This window comes from Argopecten irradians, chromosome 5, assembly GCF_041381155.1.
Source record: "Argopecten irradians isolate NY chromosome 5, Ai_NY, whole genome shotgun sequence".
NCBI classification, from domain to species: Eukaryota; Metazoa; Mollusca; class Bivalvia; order Pectinida; family Pectinidae; genus Argopecten; species Argopecten irradians.
The window spans coordinates 49,539,382-49,564,828 of NC_091138.1; the positions used below are offsets into that span (position 1 = coordinate 49,539,382).

General features: G+C 37.3%; 2 protein-coding genes across 2 annotated transcripts in view; both read left to right on the forward strand.

Moving 5' to 3' along the window:
• The window catches only part of LOC138324132 (uncharacterized), a 64,677-nt gene extending 62,788 nt beyond the window's left edge, over positions 1-1,889 (forward strand). Inside the window, exon 7 of the mRNA XM_069269213.1 lies at positions 1,749-1,889. Within this exon, the coding sequence (XP_069125314.1) occupies positions 1,749-1,768 (20 nt within the window). The 3' untranslated portion in view covers positions 1,769-1,889. The remainder of the gene's footprint in view (positions 1-1,748) is intronic.
• LOC138324133 (BRCA1-associated ATM activator 1-like) lies at positions 1,806-24,655 on the forward strand. Its single transcript, XM_069269214.1, has 3 exons — positions 1,806-1,938; positions 2,544-2,718; positions 20,382-24,655. Exons 2-3 carry the CDS (start codon positions 2,563-2,565, stop codon positions 21,060-21,062), a joined length of 837 nt encoding a protein of 278 aa, XP_069125315.1. The 5' UTR covers positions 1,806-1,938; positions 2,544-2,562; the 3' UTR covers positions 21,063-24,655.
• Positions 24,656-25,447: the final 792 nt, after the last annotated feature.

Sequence of the window (25,447 nt, forward strand, 5' to 3'; positions counted from 1 at the left end):
TATGAGTGATGAGAGACAGTAGTGAGTGAATAGTCAGCAATCTGATTAAAATATGAGTGATGAGAGACAGTAGTGAGTGAATAGTCAGCAATCTGATTAAAATATGAGTGATGAGAGCACAAGATTATATTGAGTGAGTGGTTAGTCAGCAATCTGATTAAAATATGAGTGATGAGAGACAGTAGTGAGTGAGTGTTAGTCAGCAATCTGATTAAAAATATGAGTGATAAGTCAGCAATCTGATTAAAATATGAGTGATGAGAGACAGTAGTGAGTGAATAGTCAGCAATCTGATTAAAATATGAGTGATGAGAGACAGTAGTGAGTGATTAGTCAGCAATCTGATTAAAATATGAGTGATGAGAGACAGTAGTGAGTGAATAGTCAGCAATCTGATTAAAATATGAGTGATGAGAGACAGTAGTGAGTGATTAGTTAGCAATCCGATTAAAATATGAGTAGTGATAAGTCAGCAATCTGATTAAAAATATGAGTGATGAGAGACAGTAGTGAGTGAATAGTCAGCAATCTGATTAAAATATTAGTGATAAGTCAGCAATCTGATTAAAATATGAGTGATGAGAGACAGTAGTGAGTTATTAGTCAGCAATCTGATTAAAATATATGAGTGATGAGAGACAGTAGTGAGTGATTATAGTCAGCAATCTGAATTATAAAATATGAGTGTAGTGAGTATTAGTCAGCAATCTGATTAAAATATGAGTGATGAGAGACAGTAGTGAGTGAATAGTCAGCAATCTGATTAAAATATGAGTGATGAGAGACAGTAGTGAGTGAATAGTCAGCAATCTGATTAAAATATGAGTGATGAGAGACAGTAGTGAGTGATTAGTCAGCAATCTGATTAAAATATGAGTGATAAGTCAGCAATCTGATTAAAATATGAGTGATAAGTCAGCAATCTGATTAAATATGAGTGATGAGAAACATTAGTGAGTGGTTAGTCAGCATTCTGATTTAAGAATGAGTGATGAGAAACAGTAGTGAGTGGTTAGTCAGCAATCTGATTAAAATATGAGTGATAAGTCAGCAATCTGATTAAAATATGAGTGATTTTGTCAGCAATCTGATTAAAATATGAGTGATGAAAGACAGTAGTGAGTGATTAGTCAGCAATCTGATTAAAATATGAGTGATGAGAGACAGTAGTGAGTGAATAGTCAGCAATCTGATTAAAATATGAGTGATGAGAGACAGTAGTGAGTGATTAGTTAGCAATCTGATTAAAATATGAGTGATAAGTCAGCAATCTGATTAAAATATGAGTGATGAGAAACAGTAGTGAGTGGTTAGTCAGCAATCTGATTAAAATATGGGTGATAAGTCAGCAATCTGATTAAAATATGAGTGATGAGAGACAGTAGTGAGTGAATAGTCAGCAATCTGATTAAAATATGAGTGATAAGTCAGCAATCTGATTAAAATTATGAGTGATGAGAGACAGTAGTGAGTGATTAGTCAGCAATCTGATTAAAATATGAGTGATGAGAGACAGTAGTGAGTGAATAGTCAGCAATTTGATTTAAATAAGAGTGATAAGTCAGCAATCTGATTAAAATATGAGTGATAAGTCAGCAATCTGATTAAAATATGAGTGATGAGAAACAGTAGTGAGTGGTTTAGTCAACAATCTGATTAAAATGGTTTAAAAACATGTAGATGGTTAGCAGATGAGATTGATGTCATGTTACGGAGAATGTGAATTGGTAAATATTTCCCCTTTGCAGACCTTGAAGAAATGTTATGACGTGCTGTGTAGGATTGCACCAGAAGTACTGACTGACTCGGAAGTGAGAGATGGACAGACCTTTGGTCAGTGTCTCATGGACACAGTGCAGTACACAAACTATGCTGTATTGATTGGGAACAAAGGGACACAACTCTAGAGTTATTGACTAAACTTGTATCAAGTTGTCAGGTAAAACATGACAGTATGGTCAACTTAATCAGCTGATAAATGCCACGTTAAATTTAGTTGAGTACAGGATTCTGAAACATGATACACCAAACATCAGATTTCATCTTAAGAAATACAGACTATCTTCATGTAGGTTGAAAAACTGTTTGCTTTCAGAATTATGAACAGAATTTTCAGAATTTAGGAAGTGTGAATGATTTTAAATGTCTCTACTTTTACCTGTAAAATAGGTAAATATAAAAAAAATTAGGACAAAAATTACAGCCATTTAAGCACTCTTTTGCATTCTGTTGAAAATTATGGGAATATGAATGCCAACTGGACAGCAGCAACTCTAATAAAGCACAATGTTGAATTTGCCACTGTCTAATTTTCATTCATACTCCCTTAACTGGCCACTGAATGCAGTTCAATGGTTATATTTACATTTTTATTCGTTATCTTCAAAGATGGAACAGCCATTTGAACAGTCATTTTACGTAATTGCTTGCACAACAATTATGACGTCACAATGATAATGACATCATAAAAAGCGGATGGCAGTTCATAGACTTATGAATACCAAATGCGCTTGGTAAGGTTAAATTAAAATACTATATGTTACAGAGCACAGTGGGGTGACTATGTGGATGTTGTCTGGACATCTCTGTCGCTATGTTTACCAAGCTCTGGAGGATTCCAACAGTTACACAAGAGCTTCAGCACTGACCTGTTTACAGAAATTACTCAACTCATGCGAACTGACAGCAGGTCTCCTACAACAATGTCATATTACAATGGTAACTAAACCCTTCACATCATCAATTACAATGGTAGCTACACCTTTCACATCATCAATTACAATGGTAACTACACCCTTCACATCATCAATTACAATGGTAACTACACCCTTCACATCATCAATTTCAATGGTAACTACACCCTTCACATCATCAATTACAATGGTAACTACACCCTTCACATCATCAATTACAATGGTAACTACACCCTTCACATCATCAATTTCAATGGTAACTACACCCTTCACATCATCAATTACAATGGTAATTAAACCCTTCACATCATCGGTAATTAAACACTTCACATCATCAATTACAATGGTAACTACATCCTTCACATCATCAATTACAATGTTAGCTACACCCTTGACATCATCAATTACAATAGTAACTACAACCTTCACATCATCAATTACAATGGTAACTACACCCTTCACATCGTCAATTACAACGGTAACTACGCCCTTCACATCATCAATTACAATGGTAACTACACCCTTCATATCATCAATTACAATGGTATCTACACCCTTCACATCATCAATTACAATGGTAATTAAACCCTTCATATCATCAATTACAATGGTATCTACACCCTTCACATCATCAATTACAATAGTAGCTAAACCCTTCACACCATCAATTACAATGGTAATTAAACCCTTCACATCATCAATTACAATGGTAACTACACCCTTCACATCAATTACAATGGTAATTAAACCCTTCACATCATCAATTACAATGTTAGCTACACCCTTGACATCATCAATTACAATAGTAACTACAACCTTCACATCATCAATTACAATGGTAACTACATCCTTCACATCATCAACTACAATGGTAACTACATCCTTCACATCATCAATTACAATGGTAATTACATCCTTCACATCATCAATTACAATGGTAACTACACCCTTCACATCATCAATTACAATGTTAGCTACACCCTTGACATCATCAATTACAATAGTAACTACAACCTTCACATCATCAATTACAATGGTAACTACATCCTTCACATCATCAATTACAATGGTAATTAAACCCTTCACATCATCAATTACAATAGTAATTACACCCTTCACATCATCAATTACAATGGTAATTAAACCCTTCACATCATCAATTACAATGGTAGCTAAACCCTTCACATCATCAATTACAATCATGGTAGCTACACCCTTCACATCATCAATTACAATGGTAGCTAAACCCTTCACATCATCAATTACAATCATGGTAGCTACACCCTTCACATCATCAATTACAGTGGTAATTAAACCCTTCACATCAATTACAATGGTAGCTACACCCTTCACAGCATCAATTACAATGGTAACTACACCCTTCACATCATCAATAACAATGGTAATTAAACCCTTCACATCATCAATTACAATGTTAGCTACACCCTTGACATCATCAATTACAATAGTAACTACAACCTTCACATCATCAATTACAATGGTAACCACATCCTGCACATCATCAATTTCAATGGTAACTACAACCTTCACATCATCAATTACAATGGTAATTAAACCCTTCACAGCATCAATTACAATGGTAACTACACCCTTCACATCATCAATTACAATGGTAGCTACACCCTTCACATCATCAATTACAATGGTAGTTAAACCCTTCACATCATCAGTTACAATGGTAATTAAACCCTTCACATCATCAATTACAATGGTAACTACACCCTTCACATCATCAATTACAATGGTAGCTAAACCCTTCACATCATCAATTACAATGGTAACTACACCCTTCACATCATCAATTACAATGGTAACTACACCCTTCACATCATCAATTACAATGGTAATTAAACCCTTCAAATCATCAATTACAATGGTACTTACACCCTTCACATCATCAATTACAATTGTAACTACACCCTTCACATCATCAATTACAATGGTAGCTAAACCCTTCACATCATCAGTTACAATGGTAATTAAACCCTTCACATCATCAATTACAATGGTAACTACATCCTTCACATCATCAATTACAATAGTAATTAAACCATTCACATCATCAATTACAATGGTAATTAAACACTTCACATCATCAATTACAATGGTAATTAAATTCTTCACATCATCAATTACAATGGTAACTACACCCTTCACATCATCAATTACAATGGTAGCTACACCCTTCACATCATCAATTACAATGGTAACTAAACCCTTCACATCATCAATTACAATGGTAATTAAACCCTTCACATCATCAATTACAATGGTAACTACACCCTTCACATCATCAATTACAATGGTAATTAAACCCTTCACATCATCAATTACAATGTTAGCTACACCCTTGACATCATCAATTACAATAGTAACTACAACCTTCACATCATCAATTACAATGGTAACCACATCCTGCACATCATCAATTTCAATGGTAACTACACCCTTCACATCATCAATTACAATGGTAGCTACACCCTTCACATCATCAATTACAATGGTAGCTAAACCCTTCACATCATCAGTTACAATGTTAATTAAACCCTTCACATCATCAATTACAATGGTAACTACACCCTTCACATCATCAATTACAATGGTAGCTAAACCCTTCACATCATCAATTACAATGGTAACTACACCCTTCACATCATCAATTACAATGGTAACTACACCCTTCACATCATCAATTACAATGGTAATTAAACCCTTCAAATCATCAATTACAATGGTACTTACACCCTTCACATCATCAATTACAATTGTAACTACACCCTTCACATCATCAATTACAATGGTAGCTAAACCCTTCACATCATCAGTTACAATGGTAATTAAACCCTTCACATCATCAATTACAATGGTAACTACATCCTTCACATCATCAATTACAATAGTAATTAAACCATTCACATCATCAATTACAATGGTAATTAAACACTTCACATCATCAATTACAATGGTAATTAAATTCTTCACATCATCAATTACAATGGTAACTACACCCTTCACATCATCAATTACAATGGTAATTACACCCTTCACATCATCAATTACAATGGTAATTAAACCCTTCACATCATCAATTACAATGATAACTACACCCTTCACATCATCAATTACAATGGTAACTACATCCTTCACATCATCAATTACAATGGTAATTAAACCCTTCACATCATCAATTACAATGGTATCTACACCCTTCACATCATCAATTACAATGGTAATTACACCCTTCACATCATCAATTACAATGGTAATTAAACCCTTCACATCATCAATTACAATGGTAACTACACCCTTCACATCATCAATTACAATGGTAATAACACCCTTCACATCATCAATTACAATGGTAATTAAACCATTCACATCATCAATTACAATGGTAACTACATCCTTCACATCATCAATTACAATGGTATTTACACCCTTCACAGCATCAATTACAATGGTAACTACACCCTTCACATCATCAATTACAATGGTAGCTACACCCTTCACATCATCAATTACAATGGTAGCTAAACCCTTCACATCATCAGTTACAATGGTAATTACACCCTTCATATCATCAATTACAATGGTAACTACACCCTTCACATCATCAATTACAATGGTAGCTAAACCTTCACATCATCAGTTACAATGGTAATTAAACCCTTCACATCATCAATTACAATGGTAATTAAACCCTTCACATCATCAATTACAATGGTAACTACATCCTTCACATCATCAATTACAATGGTAATTAAACCCTTCAAATCATCAATTACAATGGTACTTACACCCTTCACATCATCAATTACAATTGTAACTACACCCTTCACATCATCAATTACAATGGTAGCTAAACCCTTCACATCATCGGTAATTAAACCCTTCACATCATCAATTACAATGGTAACTACATCCTTCACATCATCAATTACAATGGTAATTAAACCATTCACATCATCAATTACAATGGTAATTAAACACTTCACATCATCAATTACAATGGTAATTAAATTCTTCACATCATCAATTACAATGGTAATTACACCCTTCACATCATCAATTACAATGGTAATTACACCCTTCACATCATCAATTACAATGGTAATTAAACCCTTCACATCATCAATTACAATGGTAATTACACCCTTCACATCATCAATTACAATGGTAACTACATCCTTCACATCATCAATTACAATAGTAATTAAACCATTCACATCATCAATTACAATGGTAATTAAACACTTCACATCATCAATTACAATGGTAATTAAATTCTTCACATCATCAATTACAATGGTAACTACACCCTTCACATCATCAATTACAATGGTAATTACACCCTTCACATCATCAATTACAATGGTAATTAAACCCTTCACATCATCAATTACAATGGTAATTACACCCTTCACATCATCAATTACAATGGTAATTAAACCCTTCACATCATCAATTACAATGATAACTACATCCTTCACATCATCAATTACAATGGTAATTAAACCCTTCACATCATCAATTACAATGGTATCTACACCCTTCACATCATCAATTACAATGGTAATTACACCATTCACATCATCAATTACAATGGTAATTAAACCCTTCACATCATCAATTACAATGGTAACTACACCCTTCACATCATCAATTACAATGGTAATTAAACCATTCACATCATCAATTACAATGGTAATTAAATTCTTCATATCATCAATTACAATGGTAACTACATCCTTCACATCATCAATTACAATGGTAGCTAAACCCTTCACATCATCAATTACAATGGTAATTATACCCTTCACATCATCAATTACAATGGTAGCTAAACCCTTCACATCATCAGTTTACAATGGTAATTATACCCTTTACAGCATCAATTACAATGATAATTATACCCTTCACATCATCAATTACAATGGAAACTACAACCTTCACATCATCAATTACAATGGTAATTAAACCCTTCACATCAATTACAATGGTAGCTACACCCTTCACATCATCAATTACAATGGTAACTACACCCTTCACATCATCAATTACAATGGTAATTAAACCCTTCACATCATCAATTACAATGGTAATTATACCCTTCACATCATCAATTACAATGGTAACTACATCCTTCACATCATCAATTACAATGGTAGCTAAACCCTTCACATCATCAGTTACAATGGTAATTACACCCTTCACATCATCAATTACAATGGTAACTACACCCTTCACATCATCAATTACAATGGTAGCTAAACCCTTCACATCATCAGTTACAATGGTAATTATACCCTTCACATCATCAATTACAATGGTAATTACATCCTTCACATCACCAATCATAATGGTAACTACACCCTTCACATCATCAATTACAATGGTATCTACACCCTTCACATCATCAATTACACTGGTAGCTACACCCTTCACATCATCAATTACAATGGTAACTACACCCTTCACACCATCAATTACAAATGTAACTACACCCTTCACATCATCACTTACAATGGTAACTACACCTTTCACATCATCAATTACAATGGTAATTAAACACTTCACATCAATTACAATGGTAGCTACACCCTTCACATCATCAATTACAATGGTTATTAAACCCTTCACATCATCAATTACAATGGTAATTAAACCCTTCACATCATTACAATGGTAATTACATCCTTAACATCATCAATTACAATGGTAATTAAACCCTTCACATCATCAATTACAATGGTAATTAAACCCTTCACATCATCAATTACAATGGTAATTAAACCCTTCACATCATTACAATGGTAATTACATCCTTCACATCATCAATTACAATGGTAACTACACCCTTCACATCATCAATTACAATGGTAGCTAAACCCTTCACATCATCAATTACAATGGTAACTACACCCTTCACATCATCAATTACAATGGTAATTAAACCCTTCACATCATCGGTAATTAAACACTTCACATCATCAATTACAATGGTAACTACATCCTTCACATCATCAATTACAATGTTAGCTACACCCTTGACATCATCAATTACAATAGTAACTACAACCTTCACATCATCAATTACAATGGTAACTACACCCTTCACATCGTCAATTACAACGGTAACTACGCCCTTCACATCATCAATTACAATGGTAACTACACCCTTCATATCATCAATTACAATGGTATCTACACCCTTCACATCATCAATTACAATGGTAATTAAACCCTTCATATCATCAATTACAATGGTATCTACACCCTTCACATCATCAATTACAATAGTAGCTAAACCCTTCACACCATCAATTACAATGGTAATTAAACCCTTCACATCATCAATTACAATGGTAACTACACCCTTCACATCAATTACAATGGTAATTAAACCCTTCACATCATCAATTACAATGTTAGCTACACCCTTGACATCATCAATTACAATAGTAACTACAACCTTCACATCATCAATTACAATGGTAACTACATCTCTTCACATCATCAACTACAATGGTAACTACATCCTTCACATCATCAATTACAATGGTAATTACATCCTTCACATCATCAATTACAATGGTAACTACACCCTTCACATCATCAATTACAATGTTAGCTACACCCTTGACATCATCAATTACAATAGTAACTACAACCTTCACATCATCAATTACAATGGTAACTACATCCTTCACATCATCAATTACAATGGTAATTAAACCCTTCACATCATCAATTACAATGGTAATTACACCCTTCACATCATCAATTACAATGGTAATTAAACCCTTCACATCATCAATTACAATCATGGTAGCTACACCCTTCACATCATCAATTACAATGGTAGCTAAACCCTTCACATCATCAATTACAATGGTAGCTAAACCCTTCACATCATCAATTACAATCATGGTAGCTACACCCTTCACATCATCAATTACAGTGGTAATTAAACCCTTCACATCAATTACAATGGTAGCTACACCCTTCACAGCATCAATTACAATGGTAACTACACCCTTCACATCATCAATAACAATGGTAATTAAACCCTTCACATCATCAATTACAATGTTAGCTACACCCTTGACATCATCAATTACAATAGTAACTACAACCTTCACATCATCAATTACAATGGTAACCACATCCTGCACATCATCAATTTCAATGGTAACTACAACCTTCACATCATCAATTACAATGGTAATTAAACCCTTCACAGCATCAATTACAATGGTAACTACACCCTTCACATCATCAATTACAATGGTAGCTACACCCTTCACATCATCAATTACAATGGTAGTTAAACCCTTCACATCATCAGTTACAATGGTAATTAAACCCTTCACATCATCAATTACAATGGTAACTACACCCTTCACATCATCAATTACAATGGTAGCTAAACCCTTCACATCATCAATTACAATGGTAACTACACCCTTCACATCATCAATTACAATGGTAACTACACCCTTCACATCATCAATTACAATGATAATTAAACCCTTCAAATCATCAATTACAATGGTACTTACACCCTTCACATCATCAATTACAATTGTAACTACACCCTTCACATCATCAATTACAATGGTAGCTAAACCCTTCACATCATCAGTTACAATGGTAATTAAACCCTTCACATCATCAATTACAATGGTAACTACATCCTTCACATCATCAATTACAATAGTAATTAAACCATTCACATCATCAATTACAATGGTAATTAAACACTTCACATCATCAATTACAATGGTAATTAAATTCTTCACATCATCAATTACAATGGTAACTACACCCTTCACATCATCAATTACAATGGTAGCTACACCCTTCACATCATCAGTTACAATGGTAATTAAACCCTTCACATCATCAATTACAATGGTAATTAAACCCTTCACATCATCAATTACAATGGTAACTACACCCTTCACATCATCAATTACAATGGTAATTAAACCCTTCACATCATCAATTACAATGTTAGCTACACCCTTGACATCATCAATTACAATAGTAACTACAACCTTCACATCATCAATTACAATGGTAACCACATCCTGCACATCATCAATTTCAATGGTAACTACAACCTTCACATCATCAATTACAATGGTAATTAAACCCTTCACAGCATCAATTACAATGGTAACTACACCCTTCACATCATCAATTACAATGGTAGCTACACCCTTCACATCATCAATTACAATGGTAGCTAAACCCTTCACATCATCAGTTACAATGTTAATTAAACCCTTCACATCATCAATTACAATGGTAACTACACCCTTCACATCATCAATTACAATGGTAGCTAAACCCTTCACATCATCAATTACAATGGTAACTACACCCTTCACATCATCAATTACAATGGTAATTACACCCTTCACATCATCAATTACAATGGTAATTAAACCCTTCAAATCATCAATTACAATGGTACTTACACCCTTCACATCATCAATTACAATTGTAACTACACCCTTCACATCATCAATTACAATGGTAGCTAAACCCTTCACATCATCAGTTACAATGGTAATTAAACCCTTCACATCATCAATTACAATGGTAACTACATCCTTCACATCATCAATTACAATAGTAATTAAACCATTCACATCATCAATTACAATGGTAATTAAACACTTCACATCATCAATTACAATGGTAATTAAATTCTTCACATCATCAATTACAATGGTAACTACACCCTTCACATCATCAATTACAATGGTAATTACACCCTTCACATCATCAATTACAATGGTAATTAAACCCTTCACATCATCAATTACAATGATAACTACACCCTTCACATCATCAATTACAATGGTAACTACATCCTTCACATCATCAATTACAATGGTAATTAAACCCTTCACATCATCAATTACAATGGTATCTACACCCTTCACATCATCAATTACAATGGTAATTACACCCTTCACATCATCAATTACAATGGTAATTAAACCCTTCACATCATCAATTACAATGGTAACTACACCCTTCACATCATCAATTACAATGGTAATAACACCCTTCACATCATCAATTACAATGGTAATTAAACCATTCACATCATCAATTACAATGGTAACTACATCCTTCACATCATCAATTACAATGGTATTTACACCCTTCACAGCATCAATTACAATGGTAACTACACCCTTCACATCATCAATTACAATGGTAGCTACACCCTTCACATCATCAATTACAATGGTAGCTAAACCCTTCACATCATCAGTTACAATGGTAATTACACCCTTCACATCATCAATTACAATGGTAACTACACCCTTCACATCATCAATTACAATGGTAGCTAAACCCTTCACATCATCAATTACAATGGTAACTACACCCTTCACATCATCAATTACAATGGTAACTACACCCTTCACATCATCAATTACAATGGTAGCTAAACCCTTCACATCATCAGTTACAATGGTAATTAAACCCTTCACATCATCAATTACAATGGTAATTAAACCCTTCACATCATCAATTACAATGGTAACTACATCCTTCACATCATCAATTACAATGGTAATTAAACCCTTCAAATCATCAATTACAATGGTACTTACACCCTTCACATCATCAATTACAATTGTAACTACACCCTTCACATCATCAATTACAATGGTAGCTAAACCCTTCACATCATCGGTAATTAAACCCTTCACATCATCAATTACAATGGTAACTACATTCTTCACATCATCAATTACAATGGTAATTAAACCATTCACATCATCAATTACAATGGTAATTAAACACTTCACATCATCAATTACAATGGTAATTAAATTCTTCACATCATCAATTACAATGGTAATTACACCCTTCACATCATCAATTACAATGGTAATTACACCCTTCACATCATCAATTACAATGGTAATTAAACCCTTCACATCATCAATTACAATGGTAATTACACCCTTCACATCATCAATTACAATGGTAACTACATCCTTCACATCATCAATTACAATAGTAATTAAACCATTCACATCATCAATTACAATGGTAATTAAACACTTCACATCATCAATTACAATGGTAATTAAATTCTTCACATCATCAATTACAATGGTAACTACACCCTTCACATCATCAATTACAATGGTAATTACACCCTTCACATCATCAATTACAATGGTAATTAAACCCTTCACATCATCAATTACAATGGTAATTACACCCTTCACATCATCAATTACAATGGTAATTAAACCCTTCACATCATCAATTACAATGATAACTACATCCTTCACATCATCAATTACAATGGTAATTAAACCCTTCACATCATCAATTACAATGGTATCTACACCCTTCACATCATCAATTACAATGGTAATTACACCATTCACATCATCAATTACAATGGTAATTAAACCCTTCACATCATCAATTACAATGGTAACTACACCCTTCACATCATCAATTACAATGGTAATTAAACCATTCACATCATCAATTACAATGGTAATTAAATTCTTCATATCATCAATTACAATGGTAACTACATCCTTCACATCATCAATTACAATGGTAGCTAAACCCTTCACATCATCAATTACAATGGTAATTATACCCTTCACATCATCAATTACAATGGTAGCTAAACCCTTCACATCATCAGTTACAATGGTAATTATACCCTTTACAGCATCAATTACAATGATAATTATACCCTTCACATCATCAATTACAATGGAAACTACAACCTTCACATCATCAATTACAATGGTAATTAAACCCTTCACATCAATTACAATGGTAGCTACACCCTTCACATCATCAATTACAACGGTAACTACACCCTTCACATCATCAATTACAATGGTAATTAAACCCTTCACATCATCAATTACAATGGTAATTATACCCTTCACATCATCAATTACAATGGTAACTACATCCTTCACATCATCAATTACAATGGTAGCTAAACCCTTCACATCATCAGTTACAATGGTAATTACACCCTTCACATCATCAATTCCAATGGTAACTACATCCTTCACATCATCAATTACAATGGTAGCTAAACCCTTCACATCATCAGTTACAATGGTAATTATACCCTTCACATCATCAATTACAATGGTAATTACATCCTTCACATCACCAATCATAATGGTAACTACACCCTTCACATCATCAATTACAATGGTATCTACACCCTTCACATCATCAATTACACTGGTAGCTACACCCTTCACATCATCAATTACAATGGTAACTACACCCTTCACACCATCAATTACAAATGTAACTACACCCTTCACATCATCACTTACAATGGTAACTACACCTTTCACATCATCAATTACAATGGTAATTAAACACTTCACATCAATTACAATGGTAGCTACACCCTTCACATCATCAATTACAATGGTTATTAAACCCTTCACATCATCAATTACAATGGTAATTAAACCCTTCACATCATTACAATGGTAATTACATCCTTAACATCATCAATTACAATGGTAATTAAACCCTTCACATCATCAATTACAATGGTAATTAAACCCTTCACATCATCAATTACAATGGTAATTAAACCCTTCACATCATTACAATGGTAATTACATCCTTCACATCATCAATTACAATGGTAACTAAACCCTTCACATCATCAATTACAATGGTAACTACACCCTTTACATCATCAATTACAATGGTAATTACACCCTTCACATCATCAATTACAATGGAAACTACAACCTTCACATCATCAATTACAGTGGTAATTAAACCCTTCACATCAATTACAATGGTAGGTACACCCTTCACAGCATCAATTACAATGGTAACTACACTCTTCACATCATCAATTACAATGGTAGCTAAACCCTTCACATCATCAATTACGATGGTAATTAAACCCTTCACATCATCAATTACAATGGAAACTACACCCTTCACATCATCAATTACAATGGTAGCTAAACCCTTCACATTATCAGTTACAATGGTAATTATACCCTTTACAGCATCAATTACAATGATAATTACATCCTTCACCTCATCAATTACAATGGTAATTACACCCTTCACATCATCAATTACAATGGTATCTATACCCTTCACATCATCAATTAAAATGGTAGCTAAACCCTTCACATCATCAATTACAATGGTAATTAAACCCTTCACATCATCAATTACAATGGTAGCTACACCCTTCACATCATCAATTGCAATGGTAGCTACACCCTTCACAACATCAAATACAATGGTAGCTAAACCCTTCACATCATCAATTACAATGGTAATTACATCCTTCACATCATCAATTACAATGGTAACTACACCCTTCACATCATCAATTACAATTATAGCTACACATTACATTCAAATATCCAATATTTCGACTGTAAAGTTGCATGCCTGCCAAGGATATTTCATGCAGAGCTTCAGAACTTCCTACTTTATGATTGCCTGAGCAAATGTTAACATACATGTATATAGTTCCTGCATGTTTGGTTACAGATTTCAGTTTGCAAACCGCATTTTAAACTGAATTCAAATCTAGGCAATATGTAGGCAGAGGGAAGAGAGAACACAATTAGCAAATCATTCATTTTTCTGGTATTGTGCATTTATATGTATAGGTACAAATAAGGTCATTGTACAATCTATTAAATTGATTAAAAAAAATTGCGACTAACAGTGGCCCCACCTTCTTTTCAAACTATTAGGGGGTCAATCATAGTGTTACACTCACGCCAATACTGTTTCCTGATTGGTTGACCAATCTGAAAAGTTTAGCAAACTGATCGTCGCCGAGCTGTGTAGGAGATCAAAGGGATACAAACTATTTATCGTTACAGCTTTTGCTAAATAATAAGTGGTATCGCTGTACTTTACACCATTACCACCATTGAAAGGTTTGAGCTTCTATTTTTACTTCAAGATATAAAAAATATTAAAAATAATTAATTGCATTCCAAAAAAATTCCCTGGCACTATGTCCTATATGGAATGAAGTATTGATTGCGCATGCACCAAAAGCAAATTAAATTATTATATATTATTTTTTGTGTTAATTAGATATATACACACACAATTAAACACCAATTATTGTTAAAATGATGAGTATCGTTTATGCTCTTGCGGCGGTAGGAGTGTCACGGTTAACAGAAAATACAGTTAACTGAAATAATTAACCGTACGGTTCGGTTCGGTTCGGAACGATGATTGTTAGTTTCGGTTCGGTTCATAAGACAATTAAATGTCCAATATTACCTGTACTTTACGTCTATAAACTGCATTGCTGATTATTACATTGAAAATACAGTGAGATTGTTGTCTGAATCCCGAGAAATACACCTGTTGACCGACATATATGGGTAACACGTGTGCAATTCAGTCATTCAGAAGATTGTTTTTGGCTGTCTGGGGAATTTATTGAACATACATAATATCTAAATGATATATTCCACTTATTGCTTGATATATTATAATTAGCTCACCTGGCCCGCTACTTGTCACAGAGTTCTGCATGGATTGTAACCAAAATTAGCCACAAACATCCTTGGGGGAGGGGGAACAGAACTTGTATAAATTTTGGCTCTGACCCCCGGGGGCAGGAGGGGCGGGGCCCAATAGGGGAAATCGAGGTAAATCCTTTAAATCGCTACTAGTCATAGAGTTCTGAATGGAATGTAACCATATTTGGCCACAAACATCCTTGGGGGAAGGGGAACAGAACTTGTATAAAGTTTGGCTCTGGTCCCCTGGGGGCAGGAGGGGCGGGGCCCAATAGGGGAAATAGAGGTAAACATTTAAATCGCTACTAGTCATAGAGTTCTGAATGGAATGTAACCAAATTTGGCCACAAACATCCTTGGGGGAAGGGGAACAGTACTTGTATAAATTTTGGCTCTGGTCCTTCGGGGGCAGAAGGGGCAGGGCCCAATAGGGAAAATAGAGGTAAATCCTTTAAATCGCTACTAGTCATAGAGTTCTACATGAATTGTAACCAAATTTGGCCACAAACATCCTTGGGGGTGGGGGAACAGAACATGTATAAAAATTTTCTCTGACCCCCCGGGGGCAGGAGGGGCGGGGCCCAATAGGGGAAATAGAGGTAAATCCTTTAAATCGCTACTAGTCATAGAGTTCTGCATGGAATGTAACCAAATTTGGCCAGAAATATCCTTGGGAGAATAAGAACTGAGTTTGTATAAATTTTGGCTCTGGTCCCGGGGGGCAGGAGGGGCGGGGCCCAATAGGGGAATTATAGGTAAATCCTATAAATCGGTACTTTTCCTAGAGTTCTGCATGGGTTGTAACCAAATTTGGCCATAAACATCCTTGGGGGAAGGGGAACAGAACTTGTATAAATTTTGGCTATGGCCCCCCGGGGGCAGGAGAGGTGGGGCCCAATAGAGGAAATCGAGGTAAATCCTATAAATCGCTGCTTGTCCTTGAGTTTTGCTTGGATTGTGACCAAATTTGGCCATAAACATCCTTGGGGGAAGGGGAACAGAACTTGTATAAAGTTTGGCTCTGGTCCCCTGGGGGCAGGAGGGGTGGGGCCCAATAGGGGATTTAGAGGTTAATATTAAAATTCCTTCAGAAAAGAAACAATGAACCTGTATTCAGAACATTACTTGGCATTACAAACCAGGTGAGCGATACAGGCCCTCTGGGCCTCTTGTTGTTGATGTTTATTATATTTTTTTCAATAACAATCCCGCAGAATATCGGCAGCTAAATCAGGCCGCCATTGTGTTGCGATTTTAAAACTCCCATTTCCGTCAGCCAATATTCCGTGAATTAAACAATTTTACGATTGAACATGCACCTGGTTTGTAATAATGTTCATATTTATTATAATTCCAATGCATATTACTTCTTTTAAACACTTTTTCCGAGATAATACCGATGTATTGATTTGCGGTAAAACTAACGATTTTCACATGTCAATCATGATGTAATAATGCGTCATGAAGGATACAGTGCATGAAAATGTTTTATTGACGGAGTAAGGTATCATAAAGGATATGAGGACATATTTCTCTGTGACTGATTATTGCGTCACTAGTACTGAAAGAGTTAAAAAGATAAGTAAATGTTCAATTATGTTTGTTTAAAGATGTTCCACCGCCGACAGATCATAAATGATACTCAACATTTGAACAAAAATTGGTATTTAATCGTGTTATACGTCTAATTAACACACACATACAAAAAAAATAATATAAAATGATTTTTTTTTTGTTGCATGCACAATCAGTACTTTATTCCATATAGGATATAGTGCCATGGGGTTTTTAGCCCACCATCATCAGATGGTGGGCTATTCAAATCGCCTTTCGTCCGTGGTCCGTCGTCCGTCCGTCCGTCCTTCCGTCCGTCCGTCCTTCCGTCCGTCCGTCCGTCCGTTAACAATTCTTGTTACGGCTATTTCTCAGAAAGTACAGAAGGGATCTTTCTCAAATTTCACATGTAGGTTCCCCAAGGGCCCTAGTTGTGCATATTGCATTTTGGGACCAATCGGTCAACAAGATGGCCGACTGGCGGCCATCTTGGATTTTGATAGTTAAAGTTTGTTACCGCTATTTCTCAGAAAGTTTTAAAGGGATCTTTCTCAAATTTCACATGTAGGTTCCCCTAGGGCCCTAGTTGTGCATATTGCATTTTGGGACCAATCGGTCAACAAGATGGCCGACTGGCGGCCATCTTGGATTTTGATAGTTAAAGTTTGTTACCGCTATTTCTCAGAAAGTTTTGAAGGGATCTTTCTCAAATTTCATATGTTGGTTCTCCTAGGGCCCTAGTTGTGCATATTGCATTTTGGGACCAATCGGTCAACAAGATGGCCGACTGGCGGCCATCTTGGATTTTGATAGTTAAAGTTTGTTACCGCTATTTCTCAGAAAGTTTTGAAGGGATCTTTCTCAAATTTCATATGTTGGTTCTCCTAGGGCCCTAGTTGTGCATATTGCATTTTGGGACCAATCGGTCAACAAGATGGCCGACTGGCGGCCATCTTGGATTTTGATAGTTAAAGTTTGTTACCGCTATTTCTCAGAAAGTTTTAAAGGGATCTTTCTCAAATTTCACATGTAGGTTCCCCAAGGGCCCTAGTTGTGCATATTGCATTTTGGGACCAATCGGTCAACAAGATGGCCGACTGGCGGCCATCTTGGATTTTGATAGTTAAAGTTTGTTACCGCTATTTCTCAGAAAGTACTTAAGGGATCTTTCTCAAATTTCACATGTAGGTTCCCCTAGGGCCCTAGTTGTGCATATTGCATTTTGGGACCAATCGGTCAACAAGATGGCCGACTGGCTGCCATCTTGGATTTTGATAGTTAAAGTTTGTTACCGCTATTTCTCAGAAAGTTTTGAAGGGATCTTTCTCAAATTTCATATGTTGGTTCTCCTAGGGCCCTAGTTGTGCATATTGCATTTTGGGACCAATCGGTCAACAAGATGGCCGACTGGCGGCCATCTTGGATTTTGATAGTTAAAGTTTGTTACCGCTATTTCTCAGAAAGTACTTAAGGGATCTTTCTCAAATATAATATGTTTGTTCTCCTAGGGCCCTAGTTGTGCATATTGCATTTTAGGACCAATCGGTCAACAATGATGGCCGACCGGCGGCCATCTTGGATTTTGATAGTTAAAGTTTGTTACCGCTATTTCCCAGAAAGTACTTAAGGGATCTTTCTCAAATTTCATATGTAGGTTCCCCTAGGGCCCTAGTTGTGCATATTGCATTTTGGGACCAATCAGTCAACAAGATGGCCGACGGGACTGACGGCCATCTTGGATTTTGATAGTTAAAGTTTGTTACCGCTATTTCTCAGAAAGTACTGAAGGGATCTCTCTCAAATTTCATATGCATGTTCCCCTTGAACCCTAGTTGTGCATATTGCATTTTGGGAGTGATTGGTCAACAAGATAGCCGACCGGCGGCCATCTTGGATTTTGATAGTTAAAGTTTGTTAACACTATTTCCCAGAAAGTACTGAAGGAATCTTTCTCAAATTTCATATGTAGGTTCCCCTACGACCCTAGTTGTGCATATTGCATTTTGGGACAGATCGGTCAGCAAGATGATCGACAGGTAGCCATCTTGAATTGTGATAATTGAAGTTTGTTACTGCTACATATCTCAGAAAGTACTGAAAGGATCTTTCTCAAAGTTCATATATAGTATGTAGTAAAAGTTTGAAAAGCAGGGAAAAGATCCCTCTTTCTGTTGTCAGACATAGATCATTCTTTGGTGGGCGCCAAGATCCCTCTGGGATCTCTTGTTTAAAGGACGCAATTACTTATTTTAAATGTTTTTAATTTGAAGTAAAAATTTGATACAGAAAAAAAACACTTGTTTGATTGAATTATGTACCATCTTTTTAAATCTAAAGCAAAATTTGTTTTTGATAGTAAATAGACTTAAATAGTGTTTAAGCAAGATTTGTTTAAACCGAACCGAAAAATTCGAAAACCGATAAAAACAAAAATTGAAACCTAACCGAGCTTAAAAAACATGAATCGTGACATCCCTAGTCGGCGGTGGATCATCTTTAATTATTTTCTGATATATTATTATATGGTCTATGTTTTTGTCCTCAGGACGACGTGTATAGGAAAGTACTGAGGATTCTACAGGAGGACACGGAAGCCTTCCCTAGGAGGGAATGTGTTAGTTTTATAACTAAGACATGGCACTGTGTACATAGTGGCTTCAAAGATCAGATATATGAAATCCTGGCTGAAGGTACAAGCAACGATTTTGATTGGGAGGTGAAGATGAAGCTGGTAGAGTTTTGGGAGATGTTGATAAACCAGGAATTATTGATGACAGATGTCAAGTTACCATCATATGCTGTTCAATCTAGTGAAAAAGAGCAAGCCATAGGAACAATACAAAACATTCAGGAATTAGTCAAGACAAAATGTTTTGATTGTTTATTGCGACTTTTAGATGACTATGACCAGAGTGTGTGTGAGAAAGCCTGTTTACTGATGATCAGGCTGAAGGACTATCTCGCAGATGTATTACAGGATTCTCTCACATCCAATTCCCTGGCCAAAAAGAGGAAAACTGATGATTCACCTACAGACATGGAGAGTATTTACGAGAAGCTGAAGGCCTTAGATCTGACGTGTCGCCTATTACAGGTGTCGAGGACTTGTGACGAATATGATAAGAATCCCATGTCACTGTTAGAGGACATGTTGTCCTACCAGACAGACCGTCCACACGACCTCACCAGTCCACACCACGACACCAATGCTGTAGACTGTTATTAAACATTAGAGGACATGTTGTACTACCAGACAGACCGTCCACACGACCACACCAGTCCACACCACGACACCAATGCTGTAGACTGTTATTAAACATTAGACATGTTGTCCTACCAGACAGACCGTCCACACGACCACACCAGTCCACACCTCGACACCAATGCTGTAGACTGTTATTAAACATTAGAGGACATGTTGTCCTACCAGACAGACCGTCCACAGGACCTCATCAGTCCACACCTCGACACCAATGCTGTAGACTTTTATTAAACATTACAGGACATGTTGTACTACCAGACAGACCGTCCACACGACCACACCGGTCCACATCTCAACACCAATGCTGTAGACTGTTATTAAACATTAGAGGACATGTTGTACTACCAGACAGACCGTCCACACGACCACACCAGTCCACACCACGACACCAATGCTGTAGACTGTTATTAAACATTAGAGGACATATTGTCCTACCAGACAGACCGTCCACACGACCACACCAGTCCACACCACGACACCAATGCTGTAGACTGTTATTAAACATTAGAGGACATGTTGTACTACCAGACAGACCGTCCATTAGAGGACATGTTGTCCTACCAGACAGACCGTCCACAGGACCACACCAGTCCACATCTCGACACCAATGCTGTAGATTGTTATTAAACATTAGAGGACATGTTGTCCTACCAGACAGACCGTCCACACGACCACACCAGTCCACACCACGACACCAATGCTGTAGACTGTTATTAAACATTAGAGGACATGTTGTGTCCTACCAGACAGACCGTCCACAGGACCACACCAGTCCACACCTCGACACCAATGCTGTAGACTGTTATTAAACATTAGAGGACATGTTGTCCTACCAGACAGACCGTCCACAGGACCACACCAGTCCACACCACGACACCAATGCTGTAGACTGTTATTAAACATTAGAGGACATGTTGTCCTACCAGACAGACCGTCCACACGACCACACCAGTCCACACCTCGACACCAATGCTGTAGACTGTTATTAAACATTAGAGGACATGTTGTCCTACCAGACAGACCGTCCACAGGACCACACCAGTCCACACCTCGACACCAATGCTGTAGACTGTTATTAAACATTAGAGGACATGTTGTCCTACCAGACAGACCGTCCACACGACCACACCAGTCCACACCACGACACCAATGCTGTAGACTGTTATTAAACATTAGAGGACATGTTGTCCTACCAGACAGACCGTCCACAGGACCACACCAGTCCACCCCACGACACCAATGCTGTAGACTGTTATTAAACATTAGACATGTTGTCCTACCAGACAGACCGTCCACACGACCACACCAGTCCACACCACGACACCAATGCTGTAGACTGTTATTAAACATTAGAGGACATGTTGTCCTACCAGACAGACCGTCCACACGACCTCATCAGTTCACACCACGACACCAATGCTGTAGACTGTTATTAAACATTAGAGGACATGTTGTCCTACCAGACAGACCGTCCACAGGACCACACCAGTCCACCCCACGACACCAATGCTGTAGACTGTTATTAAACATTAGACATGTTGTCCTACCAGACAGACCGTCCACACGACCACACCAGTCCACACCACGACACCAATGCTGTAGACTGTTATTAAACATTAGAGGACATGTTGTCCTACCAGACAGACCGTCCACACGACCTCATCAGTTCACACCACGACACCAATGCAGTAGAATGTTATTAAACATTAGAGGACATGTTGTACTACCAGCCAGACCGTCCACACGACCACACCAGTCCACACCACGACACCAATGCAGTAGACTGTTATTAAACATTAGAGGACATGTTGTACTACCAGCCAGACCGTCCACACGACCACACCAGTCCACACCACGACACCAATGCTGTAGACTGTTATTAAACATTAGAGGACATGTTGTCCTACCAGACAGACCGTCCACACAACCTCATCAGTTCACACCACGACACCAATGCAGTAGACTGTTATTAAACATTAGAGGACATGTTGTACTACCAGACAGACCGTCCACACGACCACACCAGTCCACACCACGACACCAATGCTGTAGACTGTTATTAAACATTAGAGGACATGTTGTCCTACCAGACAGACCGTCCACACGACCTCATCAGTTCACACCACGACACCAATGCTGTAGACTGTTATTAAACATTAGAGGACATGTTGTACTACCAGACAGACCGTCCACACGACCACACCAGTCCACACCACGACACCAATGCTGTAGACTGTTATTAAACATTAGAGGACATGTCCTACCAGACAGACCGTCCACACGACCACACCAGTCCACACCACGACACCAATGCTGTAGACTGTTATTAAACATTAGAGGACATGTTGTCCTACCAGACAGACCGTCCACAGGACCTCATCAGTCCACACCTCGACACCAATGCTGTAGACTGTTATTAAACATTAGAGGACATGTTGTCCTACCAGACAGACCGTCCACAGGACCACATTAGTCCACACCACGACACCAATGCTGTAGACTGTTATTAAACATTAGAGGACATGTTGTACTACCAGACAGACCGTCCACACGACCACACCAGTCCACACCTCGACACCAATGCTGTAGACTGTTATTAAACATTAGAGGACATGTTGTCCTACCAGACAGACCATCCATTAGAGGACATGTTGTCCTACCAGACAGACCGTCCATTAGATGACATGTTGTCCTACCAGACAGACCGTCCACAGGACCACATCAGTCCACACCACGACACCAATGCTGTAGACTGTTATTAAACATTAGACATGTTGTCCTACCAGACAGACCGTCCACACGACCACACCAGTCCACACCACGACACCAATGCAGTAGACTGTTATTAAACATTAGAGGACATGTTGTACTACCAGACAGACCGTCCACAGGACCACACCAGTCCACACCACGACACCAATGCTGTAGACTGTTATTAAACATTAGAGGACATGTTGTCCTACCAGACAGACCGTCCACAGGACCTCATCAGTCCACACCTCGACACCAATGCTGTAGACTGTTATTAAACATTAGAGGACATGTTGTACTACCAGACAGACCGTCCACACGACCTCATCAGTTCACACCACGACACCAATGCTGTAGACTGTTGTTAAACATTAGAGGACATGTTGTACTACCAGACAGACCGTCCACAGGACCACACCAGTCCACACCTCGACACCAATGCTGTAGACTGTTATTAAACATTAGACATGTTGTCCTACCAGACAGACCGTCCACACGACCGCAGCAGTCGATACCACGACACCAATACTGTAGACTGTTATATCGAATAAACAGGTTGAATAGAATGTCACAATATCTTACCCCCTACCAATAGGCTGTTGTGTTTTAAATGAAAGTTTACTAACAAAAAACAACTTTAATAGTGACATTAAAATACAACATTTTCCAATCACTTTTCAAATCTTAACATATGTCCCAATATCATCAACGGAATAGGAGTTGCGTTCACATAGAAATTGAACAGTGTTTTGATTATCTCTATCTCTATCTTTGTGGACATAAATAAAAATTCCTTGGCCTTTTTACTGTGTGTTTTATATTACTTTGGCGACCAAAAAGTGGTTAACACATACCAAAACTGTTTTCTACACTGGAACACATCATGGTTGGCACTTTAAACATTCCAAAAAGCCATATCTGTGTAATTTGGAATTTTTGACTAAGTTTCCATCGTAACAGAAGAAAATCCCAAAATGGAAGGTCCGCAATAGCAAAAGGTACAACAAGGGCACTTGTCTGATGAATACGGAAAGTTTCAGGGAGCTGCGTTGAACGGTTTTCAGCTCACCTGGCCCGAAATGTATAAATTTTGGCTCTGGTCCCCCAGGGGCAGGAGGGGCGGGGCCCAATAGGGGAAATAGAGGTAAATCCTTTAAATCGCTACTCGTCCTAGAGTTCTGCATGGATTGTAACCAAAATTAGCCACAAACATCCTTGGGGGAAGGGGAACAGAACTTGTATAAATTTTGACTCTGGCCCCCCGAGGGCAGGACGGGTGGGGCCCAATAGGGGGAATAGAGGTAAATCCTATAAATCACTTCTTGTCCTAGAGTTTTGTTTGGATTGTGACCAAATTTGGCCATAAACATCCTTGGAAGAAGGGGAACAGAACTTGTATAAATTTTGGCTCTGACCCCCTGGGGGCGGGAGGGGTGGGGCCCAATAGGGGATTTAGAGGTTAATATTAAAATTCCTTCAGAAAAGAAACAATGAACCTGTATTCAGAACATTACTTGGCATTACAAACCAGGTGAGCGATACAGGTCCTCTGGGCCTCTTGTTTAGTTATAGCCTGGAAAAGGATCTCGGACGGACGG